This window comes from Myxocyprinus asiaticus, chromosome 20 (genome assembly GCF_019703515.2).
Source record: "Myxocyprinus asiaticus isolate MX2 ecotype Aquarium Trade chromosome 20, UBuf_Myxa_2, whole genome shotgun sequence".
Lineage (NCBI taxonomy): Eukaryota > Metazoa > Chordata > Actinopteri > Cypriniformes > Catostomidae > Myxocyprinus > Myxocyprinus asiaticus.
Genome location: NC_059363.1, coordinates 45,862,100 through 45,878,735, shown reverse-complemented (window position 1 = coordinate 45,878,735; position 16,636 = coordinate 45,862,100). Strand labels below are relative to the sequence as shown.

Below are 16,636 nucleotides of genomic sequence, written 5' to 3'. Positions count from 1 at the left end.
AGAGGTGGTCTCCGCAAGTGACCGGGGTGACTCGATCGGTGGCTTTTAAGTTCACTTCCGGTCCGAGCTCCTCCCTCTCTGGAACCACTGTCGCCAAAGTGACTACCCCAACTCGCCGTGTGACCTCAAAGGGTCCTTGCCACTTGGTGAGTAATTTAGAGCTCAAAGTGGGGAGGAATACAAGGACTTTATCTCCCGAAGAATGGCTTTGATGTTTTTGAGCCTGGAGCAAATTCTTCTGTGTTAATTGCCCCAGTGTTTAGAGTTTTGCCCTTTGCCCTAGTCTTTTGCCCGACAAGGTCCATACCAATTCTTTCGAAGGAGTCCTCAATCAATGGAAGGGGGCACAATGGTGCTCTTGGTGTGGCCAGCGGATTCACCAACTGACATTCACGGCATGCTGCACACCACCTGCATCGCCGCAAATGCCCGGCCAATAGAAACGGGCCATTCGACGATTCAGTGTCTTTTCATGCCGTAAGTGACCCGCCATCTGATTATAATGAGCCATCCGAAATAACATTTCCCGATGGCTCCACGGTATTAATAATTGGGTTGTATACTCCTTTGTCTGAGTGTCCTGTGTCACTCGATACAACCAATCCTTGATAATTGAAAAGTACGGATATGTGAGTGCAATGTCTAGCTGGAGGCGTTGACCATCAATCACTTTCACTTGGTCAAAGGCATCCCTAAGGGTCTCGTCTCGCGTCTGCTCCAGAGGGAAATCCTCTGCAGGGAATCTTCTAAGGGCTGGGGAAGCCAAGACTTCCCCCTCCCTTACATCATCCTGACACAGAGCTGATGTAGACAGCCCTGGCTCCGCCTCCCAAGCCAGCGAATCGCAAACCACACCCCGAGACACTTTGTTACAGGACCCCTCCACACAAATTCCCCTTAATAAAGTGGTAAATGCCTACAATTCGTACCCAAGATTAGCGGATGGGTGAGGTGGGAACAAACCACAGCCACGACACTGTTTTTGTCCCAGAAACTGGATAATGAGTGTCACTACAGGGTAATTCTGTATATCCCCATGTACACACCTTACCTTCACCCGCCAGCTCATATCCAAAGCCTCGGGGATAATGACTGTCACTACAGGGTAATTCTGTATATCCCCATGTACACACCTTACCTTCACCCGCCAGCTCATATCCAAAGCCTCGGGGATAATGACTGTCACTACAGGGTAATTCTGTATATCCCCATGTACACACCTTACCTTCACCTACCGGCTCATATCCAAAGCCTCGGTTTGAACCAAGCTTTGGAGAATAGATATTTGATTAAAACCTGAATCCACCTAGGCTTGGTTTGTACCCCCCTTAACACTCACAGGTATCCGGTACGCTCCTGCTCGATCAGGGGTGGCCTGTGGCACGTCGGGGATCCGGAACAATGTCTCCACATCCATCGTGGGGTATTGGTCCTGGAAATGCCCAGGTTCCCTGCAGCTCCAGCAGACCAGCCTGGACTTCACACCCACACCCGCGGCAGCGGATTCACCAGCCTGTGGGGGAGAGCGGAGAGGGTTAGGGAAGACCACCGGGTTGAACAGCCACGGTGACCAGGGAACCAGTTTGGGGAGTTGTTGGGTTGCGAGTTGGGCTTCCCCAGACAACAGCAGCAGTAGGCGGGCTGCCCACTGAGTGCTGGGCCACTTCCATGCTCCAGCCGTCTGCTCAAAGAGCTCAAGGAACACCTCCAGGTTGTCCTGAGCTCCCATCTTCATCAGCATGATGTGCGGCCGGCACGGCCATCGGTGGGTCTGGGGTCATGGCTGAAGACCCCTCCTGGTGTACCAAGCTCTGTAGCACCTGCCGGCCCTCTGCTTGAGCTTGGAAGAACACCTAGAACTGCTGCTCCTGTTCCACATGCAGCTCAAGCAGAGCCTGATGTTGGGCTTGGTGGATGCCAGTGAGGGTCTTGATTACTTCGGCCAGCGGCGAGGACTCCATGACGCCATTTTCTTCCTTCTTATCCCAGGTTTCGGCACCACTGTAACAGATCTCTAGTTCTCTTCTTAAGGAGGAAGCGAGGGCCAGGTAAATGTCCAACGTAAGACTTTATTTGCATACACTTTTCAGTGTCACAACAAATGGTTTGCTTTTCAGCACAGCAAATAAACACACAGCTCAACTCTGCTGCGTGCATCTCTCTCTCTCTCTCTCCTCTGGCGCTTTGGATTGCCCTTTTATCCCGCTCCAGCTCTCACTGCAACACAGTGTTAGAGGTGATTTCCCACAGGTATCAATCCTTACCATATCAATCACCACACCGATATATCGGTCTACCTCTATTTTTATCATTTGCATTAAGCATTGATTATTTCCCTGCTGTCTGTGACCCTATCAGAACAGACCTGCAACCCCTTTTTTGGTCACATGCTATCGATTATGAACCACTAATATAGAGCATGTAACTTGAAAGCATTTAATTGAATTTATCTCATTGTAAATGCTAACATTTTTGGTAAATTGAACATTGTTGTCCCAAGCAAATTTCTACATAGCTGTGCAAGTTTCATGTCTCAGGACTTGTAGCACTCCGCACTCTCTTTATCTTACATAAAATGATTTAAACTCAAATAAATATTATTATTACTATTATTTTATTATTTGTATTATTATTTTTATTTTTTTTTGCAATGTCTTTATTTTGTAATATTGTCAATAATTCACATTTTAGCAATTGATGTCATATTTTGTAAACAGAGTGTTTAAGTCTTTGAATAATATCAAGAGAACAGTATAGAAGCCTTCTGTATTTGATCGCACAGCAGTTTAACATGTCATTGTGACTGCTGTAGGGGTTCTGCTGAGCACAGGTTTTATATTTGAACACAGAGCAGTCAGACATTTATGCAATTATGCTAAGTGTCACCTTCACTGTGACCTTTGACCTGGGGTTAAGCTCCACTTGAAGTTTAGAAATAAAGCCTAAATGGAATTGCCCTGTATGCTGATGTCTCTAATATATAGCTTTTAATAAATAACATGAATGTGCAGAAAGGTGCATTACCATTTATCTTTATTCAGAAGCTCTATAAAGCAAATTGCAAAAGATTTCAATCTGAGAATTATTGAATTAAGAACATTGAATATAATGTAAGAGATGCCTAGAGGGTTCTTCTTAACTGTTGGAGTGTCATTTTTATCATATACTGTACATTCGATTTTGTGATTTAAGCAGCGCTGGTCCTTATGTTTTGGGGCCCTAAGCAAAACTTTGTATAGACATTCGATCCCTTGTGCTGAAAATGCGTGTCTCGCTCCCGCTCTTGGTGCGCTCTGTGTTACATTCGCTTTTCTGTTTCTGTTTTAGTTTCTGCAGTTTCAGCCGAACTCATCGTACGACGCCTGTGGCTGCTAATGTGCAATTGTATTTTTGAGCTCCTTGTGTACAATGAAGCTATTTCCATTTGTATGCCCATGTTACGTAGGCTTAGGACATCATGCATATTGTATAGAATAGACGCTAAAGTAATAAAAAAAAAGAAAAACTTTCCAATCTCAATGATGTGCATCGTCACATTTTTTAACCGTGATGTATCGTGCCACTCCATAACACCCCCAATGGCCGCATCTTCAGAGAGCTCAAAGTGCATGCACACTTCCTCTCCTCTGTCATACAATGTTGGAACCACCTGACACCTTCAAACTGAGGTCTCATAAGGCCAGTGATGGTGTGAAGAATGAGTGTATATCTGTTACATTTCACTCCTGTGACATCCACTCTAATCACTAAGGTCAAGCAGAAGACGACCTTAAATGCTATACACATCAGACTGAAGGATCGAGCGCTCAACACCAGTCTCACTTGTCTCTCTCTCTCTTTGTGTTTTAGGCTGTTGAACAGAATGGCCGTTGAGGAGCGGCACATGCCATCCAGCTGTGGCTCCTATATAAAGACTGAACCGTCGAGTCCCTCGTCTCTGGTGGACACTGCCAGTCACCCCAGTCCAGGCGCTCACTCCGACGCCAGCGGCGGCTACGCCAGCGCCATCAACAGCCACTCCAACGGCCTAGACTCTCCGCCCATGTTCACGACTGGTGGGCCGTTAGGCGCGGCAGCAAATGCATGCCGCAAACGTTACGAGGACTGTTCCAGCACATTACTGGATGACCCAGGATCCATCAAATGCGAGTACATGCTCAATTCCATCCCTAAACGCTTGTGCCTGGTGTGTGGAGACATCGCGTCAGGCTACCACTATGGCGTGGCGTCCTGTGAAGCGTGCAAGGCCTTTTTCAAGAGAACAATACAAGGTATTTATTCTGCTGTATTGTGTTTGCAAATGCAAGTTTCACAATTACTATTGCTCATAATTCACATTTATTTCTATAGCACATTTAAAAACAACACATGTGGTCCAAAGTGCTTTACATTAATAAAAAAGAAAGATTTAAGGACAGTATAGAACATAAACCATAGAATAAATACAATGCATCTAGACACAGTTATAAGTAATAGAGAAAAGATGAGCCTTCAACTGAGATTTAAAAGGGGCAAACTATTCCCAAAGGCGAGGGGCTGCAGCAGAGAAGGCACAATCCCCTTTTGATTTTAAACAAGACTTGGGGACACTCAAAAGCATGCTCTGTGAAGATCTTAGCGGTCTAGTGGTTTGATATTGATGTAAAAGTTCCAAAATGTAATCAGGTGCAAGCCCCTTAAAAACAGTCAAAACACCTTAAATTGAATTCTATATTTAACTGGAAGCCAGTGTAGAGAAGCCATCACAGGAGAAATACTAGTGTGCTTCCTGGTGCCAGTTAGGAGGTCTGTAAGTGCACAGAGGACAGCACTATACACATCTGTTTTAAATAGTTGCACCTCAAAACTTTGTGCCTTTTTAAGTTTTCTACCGATAATGTTCGGCATTTAAAACGGTTCCTGAAAATTGTAGCAACCCCCCCACCCTCCACCCCAGCCCACTATCCTTGAAGAGCTCAGAAAGTTACAGTCACTTGGAGATGCTTCAGTGAATGAGTCCAATTCACCTGCATTGAGCCAAGTCTCTGTCAGAAAGAGAAAGTCCAGATCGTGGGATGAAATAAAATCATGAGCAAACGTCACTCAGATTTATTTGTCTATTTCATTCCATTCTGTTATAGACAGGCTACTATCCATATAGATAATACAGTAGAGCACATTTTCAGAGATACGTCACTATGGAATTACTTCATTACTACATTTTCAGAGAATGATAAACTATGAATAATGATTGTCACATTGTTGTGAATGGTCAACTGTCAGCAATGTCCCATTAGACTGAAAGGAGGATGTGGATTATTGACATGGCAATGTATGGTGTGGCGCCAGTAATCAATCCATCTGATCGCCTATATGAGATTTACTGTTACAGAGACATATGATAACATGACCACACTGACCAGAAAGTTGAAATAGCCCTTATTGCATCACTGTGATATAAAAAAAGTTTGATCTAATGCAGCTGGAATGGGCAAACAACTCTCCTCTTGTAGACCTTCTGTATAAGAGGCACAATATAGAATGACTTTAAAGAAACATGACCCTATTTACTTTCTTGGTCTTACTCTGCACAATTAAGTGCACGTTATTCTGTAAAAAATGTAACATTTTATTAACATGTAATAACTCATTCTGCCTCTGAAATCTTTATACTTTTCTGCTGATGTAATCAAGGTTGAGTGGACTGGGAAAATTATACGTAGCATCGTGAAAGTATAATGTGCTGCGCAAGCTTGAATAAAAAGACTGTAAGTACATGATCACTAACATAAATGACATTTTTCTAGTAAACAAAGTTATAACATTTATGGTATTGATACTGAAAGTATACATATGATGTATATATTCATTTTTATATTATAGCTACATTTTATGTATGCTCAGACTTGCTGTTATATTTCGTGGTCAATGCATGCGGGTGATCTCTGGACATTGCCGCAATAATATATCACAATATTAGGGCCCTATGATTTCCGCGTTGCGAAAAACTCAGATGGAATTGTGGAATCCAGTCATAAAAACAGAATTAACTTTAAAACTATTGTAATATTTGGGATAAAATGAATGTATAAATGCACAGTTAATCAAATTAAAATCGTTCTATGTCTTTAGTGTGATGATTAAACCATAAAAGGCTGAGATTTAATTAAACAAATATACGGTTTGTAACAGTAAGTGAATGAGAGAAGGCGGCAGCTCATACAATAACCGCTTCATTAACATCACGTGTGCTCTGTGTGTGTATAAAGGACAAAGAAAAGATCACTTTATTCCCTGTGATGCGCAATACATGCATACTATTTATTTATATAATTAAATCATAGCTTTTAGCCGTTTAATAAGCACATTAGCCCATATAACGAACGGCTTTTCCAGAGGTGAGAAGTCGGCGAAAACATCGTTTTTTGTGGTAAAATGCCCAAATAGAAGTCCCATTTAACTAGACGCCTGAAATTAAAAAGATGCGTCAGGAATATATTACTTCTGTATAGCAAAATGTAATATTCAATGTAGTATTAGTAATAATGATAATAATAATAATAAAAATATTTCAATAATAATTATATTATATTTAAGCAATATCTCACAAGCAAGAGTTTCATCACTGCTTTCATTAACACTGTGATGCTCTACAGTGAAAATAATACAAATAAATCTAATTTTGGGTTTTGGGTTGTGCTTTGATCAGTATAGAAGCTCTTCATTTGATAAATATAATGCAATGGTATGTTGAAAAGTAATTGTTCTGTACTCATTTTATTAAAATTAGATGAATTCATTTGATTAGACAGTTTTTTAATGATAAAATGTAATTAAACTTTAAAACTCGGAATTCAGTGAAAATAAAATATTTCATAGGGCCCTACAATATACATATTACACCCTCTAAGTTTTTACAGTGAACTATTATAATATTATAATAATATTAACAATGAACAATACTTTTAAAACATGTTTTATCTTAAAAAATGTTAATTTCAAAATATTATACATGAAATAAAATGTCAACCGTATGTTAACATTACAGGGGTCATGAGATGAGTAATCTATCAATCAAATTTTCCTTGACCTTTTAACATATAAGAGGTCATTGTACTATATAAACATACTGTAAGTTTCAGAACTCACTGCAGAAAGAGCATTTGTTGAAACAAAGCTGCCAAAATGACTCATTCTCTATATACTTCCTCCACATTGTGATGTGACACTGCTTCTGTGAGGCATATGCATCTGATCGCCTCCACAACAACACATCAACGCCTACATCAGCTTATCACTTCCGTAGCCCCGCCCAGTAGTGGTGAGCAGTCAGCGAGCAGGTCAGTCAAGAACAGAGAGCCAGTCAGAACAGTGGGCATTTACTGTCAAGTCTTAAAGGAGAAGCAGCACCAAAACTGAATGTTTCTGACAGAGGATAAGAATGAATGTGAAAAATGATCATGTTTTACAAAAATATGACTGGTTGTTTTTTGTGTGTGTGTGTGTGTGCAAAAAACTTTACTAATATTAAAAGTGAACCTCAAAGAACATTAAAATAATAAAAAAAGGCATGACCCCTTGTATGTATTATGAAATAACATGAACTAACAGTAAACAATTGTATTTTCAAAAATTAACATTAATAAAGATTAATAATTGTTGTAATAAAATATGGAATATTGTTTTAAAAATGTATAATCAGTGAATATTTAGATTTTTAGCCAAAATGAATGCACTTTTTTTTTTCTGTTTGCCTGACTTTGATGCACACGCACTCGCTCTTTTGTAGTTTAATGGAAAATTATTTTGCAGCATGACTTTTTTGATGTAAGCGTTAAATGTTAACACTTTTGTGGCCTCCACCATTTTTCTAAGAGTTATTTCTTTCTAGAAATGTGTTTTTGTCACTACTATAAAGTGATGTCACTGACTGAGGTTCTCCATGCCACAGTGCACAAACAGAACTAATCAATCATGAAATTCGCTGTCGGCTATCTTCATGATAGATTCATCAAGTGGTTGTTGCAGCCCTACTGTATTTATTCATCTTCAACAGACTGCATGAATCGCACGCCCTCGCAAAAATTTCTGACCATTGGGTAGACAAACATGACGTCACTCAGCATGCTCAAACAGCCAGTTCTGTGTCTCATGACTGTCAGGTGTTTAAATACTGCTTAGTGAACGCTGATTTTGGCCGCAGTCGTATCGGCTTTAAACAGTCTATGTACCTTTCTGAAGGCAAACAATCACAGTTGTTTAAAACACTGCTATTTGCACTCAGTCCCATCCACGATCTCCACTGTTGACAAAAGATGCACACTGTCCCTAAAGTCATACATTTAGAGTCCGGTTTTAAACCCCCACAGACGCACAAAAGCATTCATGATCAGTGTTTCCCATTAATTATCTCATAATGAACCGAAAATATTTTTACACTTCTCATAATAACATAAAAGATCTCTAACGTTGTGTTTTGCGCCGTTGCTTCGGCAAAGCATCTCTCAGTCCCAGTAAGCCAGTCCCCCCCGCTGTATGCGCACATACTCACACACGCACTGGAACCACCTGGTAACATTACCATTACAGTATCCACTGCAGTTATCCACTAGTACAAACACAATTTTATCATTATCAATGTACCACAGCAAACATTTAACATTACTGCAGAAGTTATCATTGATAATTAACGTTAATCTAATGTTAGCTAAGTTAGCTAACAACGTTAGCTGTCAGTCTCATTGCTTATGCCAACTGACATAGTCGGCGGCTTGTCACGAAAAACAATGTATAATGTATGTAACGTTATATCAAGCTAGCTAACGTTAGCTTATTATCTAACATTAACGTTATTACCAGCAGCTCTGATAATGTAACTATTTTCAGCATCTGAGGAGCAAGTTCAACACAGGTAACCACTTTTGCTTCATTACTTTGATGGCTCAAATGTATGCTCTAGTCCAGCGGTCACCAATTAGCTGATCACAGTCCGAGTCCGGACCCTAGCTTGGTTCCATCTGGATTGTGAGATAATGACAGCGGTTGTCCATCTTAACTTTTCTACAGTTTTAGTGAGCAGTGCGTTAAAACAACGGAGCTATACACCACAAGCACTCAGGGGCGATCAGCGCTATATCATCTTTTTCTCAAGCGCAGAACATGCTTCATTTGCTGCTCCGTACGTGTTGCCTCTCTCCTTCACAATATACACAAGGCGTCGCATAAAGCCTGATTAGGCTACGTAGAGTTCCAGGCGCGGTTATTTTAACAACAGCACCGGAGACACGGTGAGCAGCAATGTAGATGGAGACTGGCATCTCTCGCTAAAACACACTGCAGAAAATGAGAATAAAGCAAAGTGAAGCTATCTCCATCTGTCTGATAAATTACTCGGACGGTTCAGCTAAAGCAGGTTTGAGACAGGACAAGTTCATGTGTCACCTTTTTAGACTAACGTCTTTTATCCATCTAAATTTAGCTTTGTTAATCAGCATTTTTGGTGCCTTTTCATGACCAACAGTTTTTTGTTTTGATTTTGTGAAAATTAAGATGTCATCATCTCTGATTATTAGTTATAATTAATAGAAATGATTAGTTAGCCTGGCTAGTGGAGTTCTCTGCTTCTGATGAGAACACTCCCATTATTTCATATTCAACCTATTTATACGTAATTTAAGCAAACAGTATTTTTAAGATGTAAATTGTTAGTTTATTGTTATTAGATTCTCACATTAGGAAAATATAAAAATAGTCTATTCAGACTTTTTCATGTTCTTTCAGGGGTTACCCCTGAACCCCCATACAGTAACCTATATGTTCTCAGTCTAAAGTACTCCTATGTCACATACATAGGCATCTGAATGTACAAATAATTAAAAATAAATATTCAGAATGTAAAACTATGACAACAAATGGACTGCTGTCACCCAGCTTGAAAACAAATGTTGATCTTATCTTGTAATTTTAATATCCAAGTGCCCTCGACTAATGAAGTCCATGAAATATATTAGCCTAATCTTTTGGTAGAAAAGATCCCTCACACCCCACTGCTTTGGCTTTGTCTCTGGGCCAGTGTCCTCATCTCTGCTTTGAAGAGACTATTTTGACTGTTTACATTTTTTTTTTTTCTTTTACAAAGTACTATTGCTGCCAATGTTGAAAGTTATAATAGCTATTAAAAAAATAATAATAATAATTTCAAAGCCATATTGACTACTGATACCATTATTTTCCAGACCTTTGCTGGGAAGAATATTTAGAGAACAGACATCTTGAAACTTTAATTGAATACCCCTGCTCTAGTCGATTTTGTGTTTTGACCATTTGTGAATTGTGTTAAACTCCGTCTCGTTTATGCTTTGTGTGTGTGACTTTTTTGCCGTGTCATCACCATTCATATCTATACAAGCAATGTGTTTATGATTAAATTACTACTAGAGAACAAAATTGTTCTTCATATATCTAGCCTCATAATTTTGCTCTCAAAGTGCACCAGATTAATGCATTTACATTTAAATTGTAAAAAAAAATTCTTATGGGGGAGCATGACACTGGACCCCACTAGAGGGTCTGAGGTCCACCCTCCACAGTCTCACAAAATCCTGTAGGAAACACTGATGATGAGAGATGCAAAGCAAACAGTGGAACAAATCAGTGCTCTTGAGTTGAACAACAGAACAATAAAGGGGAGGAGAGTTACACGAAAGAAAGACAGACAGGAGCGCTGTAGATGCCCCCCCCCCCACCCTTTGTATTGTCAGATGGTAATCCCCCCCCCCCAATCTCTGCCTGTAATGGAGCTAATCTCGAGCCGTTTGTCCGAGCCACAGGAGTTTTGTCAATAACAATCAGCGTTGAGCAGGAGTAATTAAGGCCGAGACTTTTCATTAGGCCAGTGGGAGGGGCTTGTCTCTGGGGACGACCGCCGCAATTAGAAACGCAGGCACGCGTCGCCGGGTAATTTCAACCAAGGCATTGAATGAGGGATGAAAAAAGGAAAAAAAAAACTGAGGACTTTCTTTGGATTGAAGAGGGAGCCGTCTTTTCTTTTCAAAGAGACGGACGACTAATGGCATAATAATCAGACGCACGTCTCGGGATAAAAGAGGGGTGATTTTAGGCAAAAAAGAAAAGTGAAAGAGAGAGAGCAGGTTTAGATAAAGAGGGGAGGGAAGACAGTGAGCTTTTAAAAGAAGCAAAGGAAAAGCAGTATAAGAGACAAGGATTAGACATGATTAATTAAGTAAATAACGGGCTTGAGGTGAGGGTTACGATCCTAACTGTGATTCAGCATCCGTTTACTGATCACAAAACACAAGAAGTAGCCTTTAATTTGGCATTCAGCCGTAACACAAAAGCAAAAATTATTATTATTATAATTTTATTTTATTTTTTTGCCAAACATGTATGCAACAGTCTTTTTTGAAATAAAAAAAATAAATTAAAAAAAATCCAAGTTGTGACAGATTAAGAAAAAAAGTGTTTGTCTTTTTAGAACTGAAATAAAAATTCGATAAAATACAGGCACAAAACTTTATAGTGAACAGCTGCCATTTCAACAATATTCAATAAAAATCCTGTTAAATTTATGGTAAAACTGGCAGCTGTGGTTTTACATTCATCATGAAAGTTGCAGTTGTCTTACATCTTTAGGAGAAAGTTACCAGTTCTTCCACTATAAAGCTTTTTTAAACCAACACATGGAGATGGTTCCATCAAAACTGGTCTAAATTAATGTCTTAATCTTTGATCAGCATCCGTTCATGACCGAAGCGACCCAGCCATCACCCCCAAACACCTCCAAGAGACTCCCAAAGATCTCCCTGAGCCCTATTGCAACACATGTGTAGGACTGAAACATATGAAACTCTTTCTTCTATGAAATAATACAGCTTGACTGCAAGCATGTAAAAGTCACTTTAGATTTTGATGAGGAAGACTTCTTATTTTGTCTCTCCCCAAACCATGGTCTGGCAGCGGTCCTGAAAAACCATCACAGAAATTAAAGCAAATAAATGTTGAGTAGGAAAAAAAACACAAATTTGTTTGTCTTCTCCAATCCCAAGGCATTTTATTTGAAAATATAACTTTTATAAATGTTCTGAGTAGAGCCATTCTGAATGAACTGAAACGGTTGGCTGGGTTAATGAAGCGAGTGCATCATTTATAAATGTTGCAGCTTGTTTGCACGCAAAATTGGAATCTGATATGTCCTAAACTCCATTTTAATTAGATTGAAATTGCCTTGTTTCCATAAGTAGTCACCTGTTTACTTTTTACATTTGTAACTGTAATTAACAAAAAAATATTCTTTGAAATATATATTGGAGTGCCACATAATACTAAGGTATTACCAACTGTACCATGGAACCATACCATACATTTTTTTGTTAATGGCCAGATTCATTTAGGTGTCATTTCAGAAATGTGACCTTTAAAGGAATAGTTCACCAAAAATGTATATTCTTCCATTATTTAACAGATTTATAAGGGTTAGGTTAGCTCGTGTGTAGCATTATTAATTTTGGACAGACAGAAATCACAAAGTCTATACACATTTTTGCTATTGTCTTCAGTGATGTCACAACGATCACAGGCTGATACTGCTGTGCAATTCATTTGATCAGTTTTTCCATGCCAGTCTATTAACCTCGTGAGACCCCGTTTCCACATGCGTAGACATTACGTTTTTGGCTTCAATATAGGCTATGCTTAATTTCATTTTTTTAAAACCTACTGATCTTAGTTCAGGAGAATCTAGGCTGCCATTAAAGGGTTAAACTTTCAGCGCACCAAGTCATGTGACAAAACAACATGGTGCCAATCTCAGCCAAGTTTGTCTTTCAGAGAAACGGCAACAAAACTACAATTGGTAAGAAACCAGCTTAAGTTTTCGGATTAAAACCTGTTTGAGTCAAAAGAGTAGAGTCTCTAGTTTCATCTGATATGCCATTTTAAAAATTGCATCGGTTTATCACAAAACAGCACGATGTTGAACACACGTACGTGGACAATAGGACTAACTTTACATAAAAATGACCTACATTCACTGTGCATTATCACACTGAGAATCAACTGACGTATCCAAAAGCTGGAAAATGTTGCTTTCAGAGGCTTTACTGTCTATAGAGTTAGGATGAAAATGAAATGTTTAATTTTAATTTTATTTTTTTGCTTGTTTATTAGGTGCTACTTGTTACAAATCAAAAAAGGAAATGGAAAATGCAAACAGCAGTCATGCGGGGTCTTAGGAGATTAGAGTGCTACAGTCTTATTCTGGAAGTAACGTTTTTCATAGACAAACTGATTATTAACGATACATTTTCAACCTTTAAAGACAGTGCTACCGTTAGCTGCGAGGTTGTAATTCAATGGTATATGCTTCTGTTGAAGCCATCAGTCCATGTTATTTCAACATTATTTTTAAAGGATCGTGTTTAATTGCTGAATTCCTTGTGAAGAACTACACTTCCCATGATCCTGAGGGGGAAAATCCATCAACCAGAGAATCACGGTGAACAAAGCATGCCAAAAGAGCTCTGTAGTGACCGCCAACTCCCATTCTACATGCAGTGAATGTAAAATAAAGTTTTTGATTTTCCATCATTTTTTGTTCGATTACGATCGAATTGCAATGCTTCATGGCACTGTAGTTAATTCCCTCATTAAAGACGTTAAGTACACAGTCTTGTGTATTTGTCTTTTTGACCAATTTTCAAAGACTTTTTTGCTTCAAATCAGAGTTCAAATCTTCAAAGTTTGCAGTGTTGTGATTCACCTCGGAGCTGGTTGGTTTAGTGCAAGGAACATGAGGATCCTGATAGAATGGCGGCTCTTCTGTACACAGAGCATGCCAGTCAGACAGCGGGATTCACTTACCAACACTGTTATTCCACTCATATCCTGCAGTAATGATTACAGCTGTAAATATTACACATCCTAGAATAGCAAAGTTCAGTCTTTCCTCCTGCACAATCGGATGAAGAATGAGTCTGTGAGTCCTGGAAAACAAATTCATAAATGGAAACGTGCTGGAGCTCTTGGCTATCACAGGAAATGTGTATGATTAGAAGTGTTTAGTTGCTTGTGACAACAAATGGGAAAACAGGAAGATGAGTGATCAGACTTTATCTCATTCATTTCACACCTTTATTTACCCCCAGCCTAAAGAGATCTGCTGCATTTGCATAATGATTTGTATAACCCAGATAAAAGGCAGAATTTCGAATTATTTGATATATCTTGGGACCTTCTCTTGATCTGTGCAATAATGTTAACTTAATTGCACAAGTTGGGAATGGGGGATGGGATATTATAATGCAACACACACTGTGATGAATGCCAGTGTGGAACTTCATCAGCTGCATTATTTGTACTAATACGTAGCATTAAACCAAACAGAAATCAGAATTATGGCAGCATGACCAGCTGTAACTTATAATAAAGTTTAATAATTTGAGTAATTTGCTGCTATTTTACTGAAAGCATTTGTGTGTGTGTGTGTGTGTGTGTGTGTGTGTGTGTGTGTGTGTGTGTGTGTGTGTGTGTGTGTGTGTGTGTGTGTGTGTGTGTGTGTGTGTGACATGCATATTTAGTTTAGTAGAAAGAAAGATGGATGGATGGATGGATGGATGGGAGCTTTGCACATTTGCGATGTAAAGGAGCGTGGTACGAGTCCTGGAGAGCATGTGAGCCAACTAAATCTAAATGTGTGTAAGAAATGTGCTACTGAATTAAAATGCTGAATAACATGTTGCTAACTATCAACAGTTAGCATAAAATAGAAAAAAAATATGAAAAGAGGAGTAAAGATAGTATGTAGACATTGCTTGCAAATATTTGGCCATGGCTGTAAATCTACGCCGCTTGGCATCTAGTTGACATCCAGTTTCATTCATGGTTAGTTACTCCCAAACACTGCCATACAGAGATATTCTTCTTGAGGTATTTTTCGGGTAGTTCTCGCCACAGTCCTGTATTAAGCATTATTCTGTTCTGCTGTATGTCAAGAGCAGATTGTTTTTTTTCACCACATCAAGACATCTCTGAATAAATTCAGCGAGTGCTCTCCACATAAACATTCAAACCACACACTCGTTAGAGAACAGCACTGTCTGCCCTCTGTCATTCTGCATTTAAAAAATCTCAGCTGCCATTTTCCATAAACGTCCTAATTGAAATGCCTCTGCACAGTTAAATGTACACAGACACAAGCGGAATGGCCGAGAGTATCAAGCACTTTGCCTATTGTTACTGTCACAATGTGACTCAAACTGCTCTTTTATTGTGTCACGATGACTCTCGAGTGCTCAGCTTGAATAATGTATCAGTGGTTATTCTCCATGTAAATAAAGAGCAGCAAAAGAGGCGGGTATTATGTAAAGTGTCTTATTCTGCCGGTCAAGTAATTATACTGCTGTCTGTTGAGCATGAGCGGACCAGAGCAAATACGCTCTGAATTTGTGAATGTAATGTGGTGAGGTGCGATCTGAATAGCAGGACTGAAAGTGAGCAGGGCTTCTCCCGTCCACACTTTGGATCTTTATTTTTAAGTCGTGTCTCATCTTTTTTGTTGCCTCATCTTTCTTCGTTGTGTTCTGTTCACGCTAGCCCTGTTCTGTAGTGTCTTTGGCCAAAAGCAATTTATCAAATTGAGTAAAAGATGATTTTATAAATAAAGTGATTTATAGAGCATTCTTTTGATAACTGTGATGGATTCGGTGTGGCTGAAACCTCCTGCATTAGTATATTTGTATTTGGTTATGTTTTGATAACCAAGCAGGATCTGTGAAAAAAAAAGAAAAGAAAAAAAGCCAGAACTTTACACTATTTAACAGTAATTTCTTAAAATATGATATTGTATTCAGATTTTAAAAGTAAAATCAATGCAGGATAGTTCATTTTCTGTGGTAACAAAAAATGAAATAATAAAATACAGTAAAATTGTGCATCTTTGTGTTACGTTACCATTATGGTGATTCATGTGTCCTTTGAACTTGGACCTTGTTGACTTTTAATTATTTTCCTCTCAACCAGTATAAAGTCTGATAAATAATAAAAACGAAAGCTTAATAACTAAAGCACCCTAGGTGGTCAAAACCTGTGTTTTTTTACTACGTGTAGGGTCATTTTAAAATTTGTATGTTGAGGAAAATAAATAATTAACATTATGTCCAAAACACCAATTTGCTATACTCTTCGACGAGCAGAGTTCTCCTAGGTCAAGAATTTTAGGGATTTGGGGGCCTGGGTAGCTCATCAAGTAAAGACGCTGACTACCACCCCTGGAGTCGCGAGTTCGAATCCAGGGCGTGCTAAATGACTCCAGCCAGGTCTCCTAAGCAACCAAATTGGCCCAATTGCTAGGGAGAGTAGAGTCACATAAGGTAACCTCCTCGTGGTCGCTATAATGTGGTTCTCGCTCTCAATGGGGCGCGTGGTGAGTTGTGCGTGGATGCTGCGGAGAATAGCGTGAAGCTTCCACAAGCGCTACGTCTCCGCAGTAACGCGCTCAACAAGCCACGTGATAAGATTGATGGTCTCGGACGTGGAGGCAGCTGAGATTCGTCCTCTGCCACCCGAATTGAGTCACTACGCCACCATGAGGACTTAGAGCACACTGGGAATTGGGCATTCCGAATTGGGGAGAAAAAGGGAA

The 16,636-nt window shown here is 39.5% G+C and overlaps 1 protein-coding gene across 2 annotated transcripts in view; it reads left to right on the top strand.

Moving 5' to 3' along the window:
* LOC127410963 (steroid hormone receptor ERR2-like) overlaps positions 1 to 16,636 on the top strand; it is a 96,879-nt gene that overhangs the window by 25,660 nt on the left and 54,583 nt on the right. For both annotated transcript variants that reach the window (XM_051646256.1, XM_051646255.1), the window contains exon 2: positions 3,850 to 4,271. In XM_051646256.1, the coding sequence (XP_051502216.1) occupies positions 3,863 to 4,271 (409 nt within the window). In that variant the 5' untranslated portion in view covers positions 3,850 to 3,862. The remainder of the gene's footprint in view (positions 1 to 3,849; positions 4,272 to 16,636) is intronic.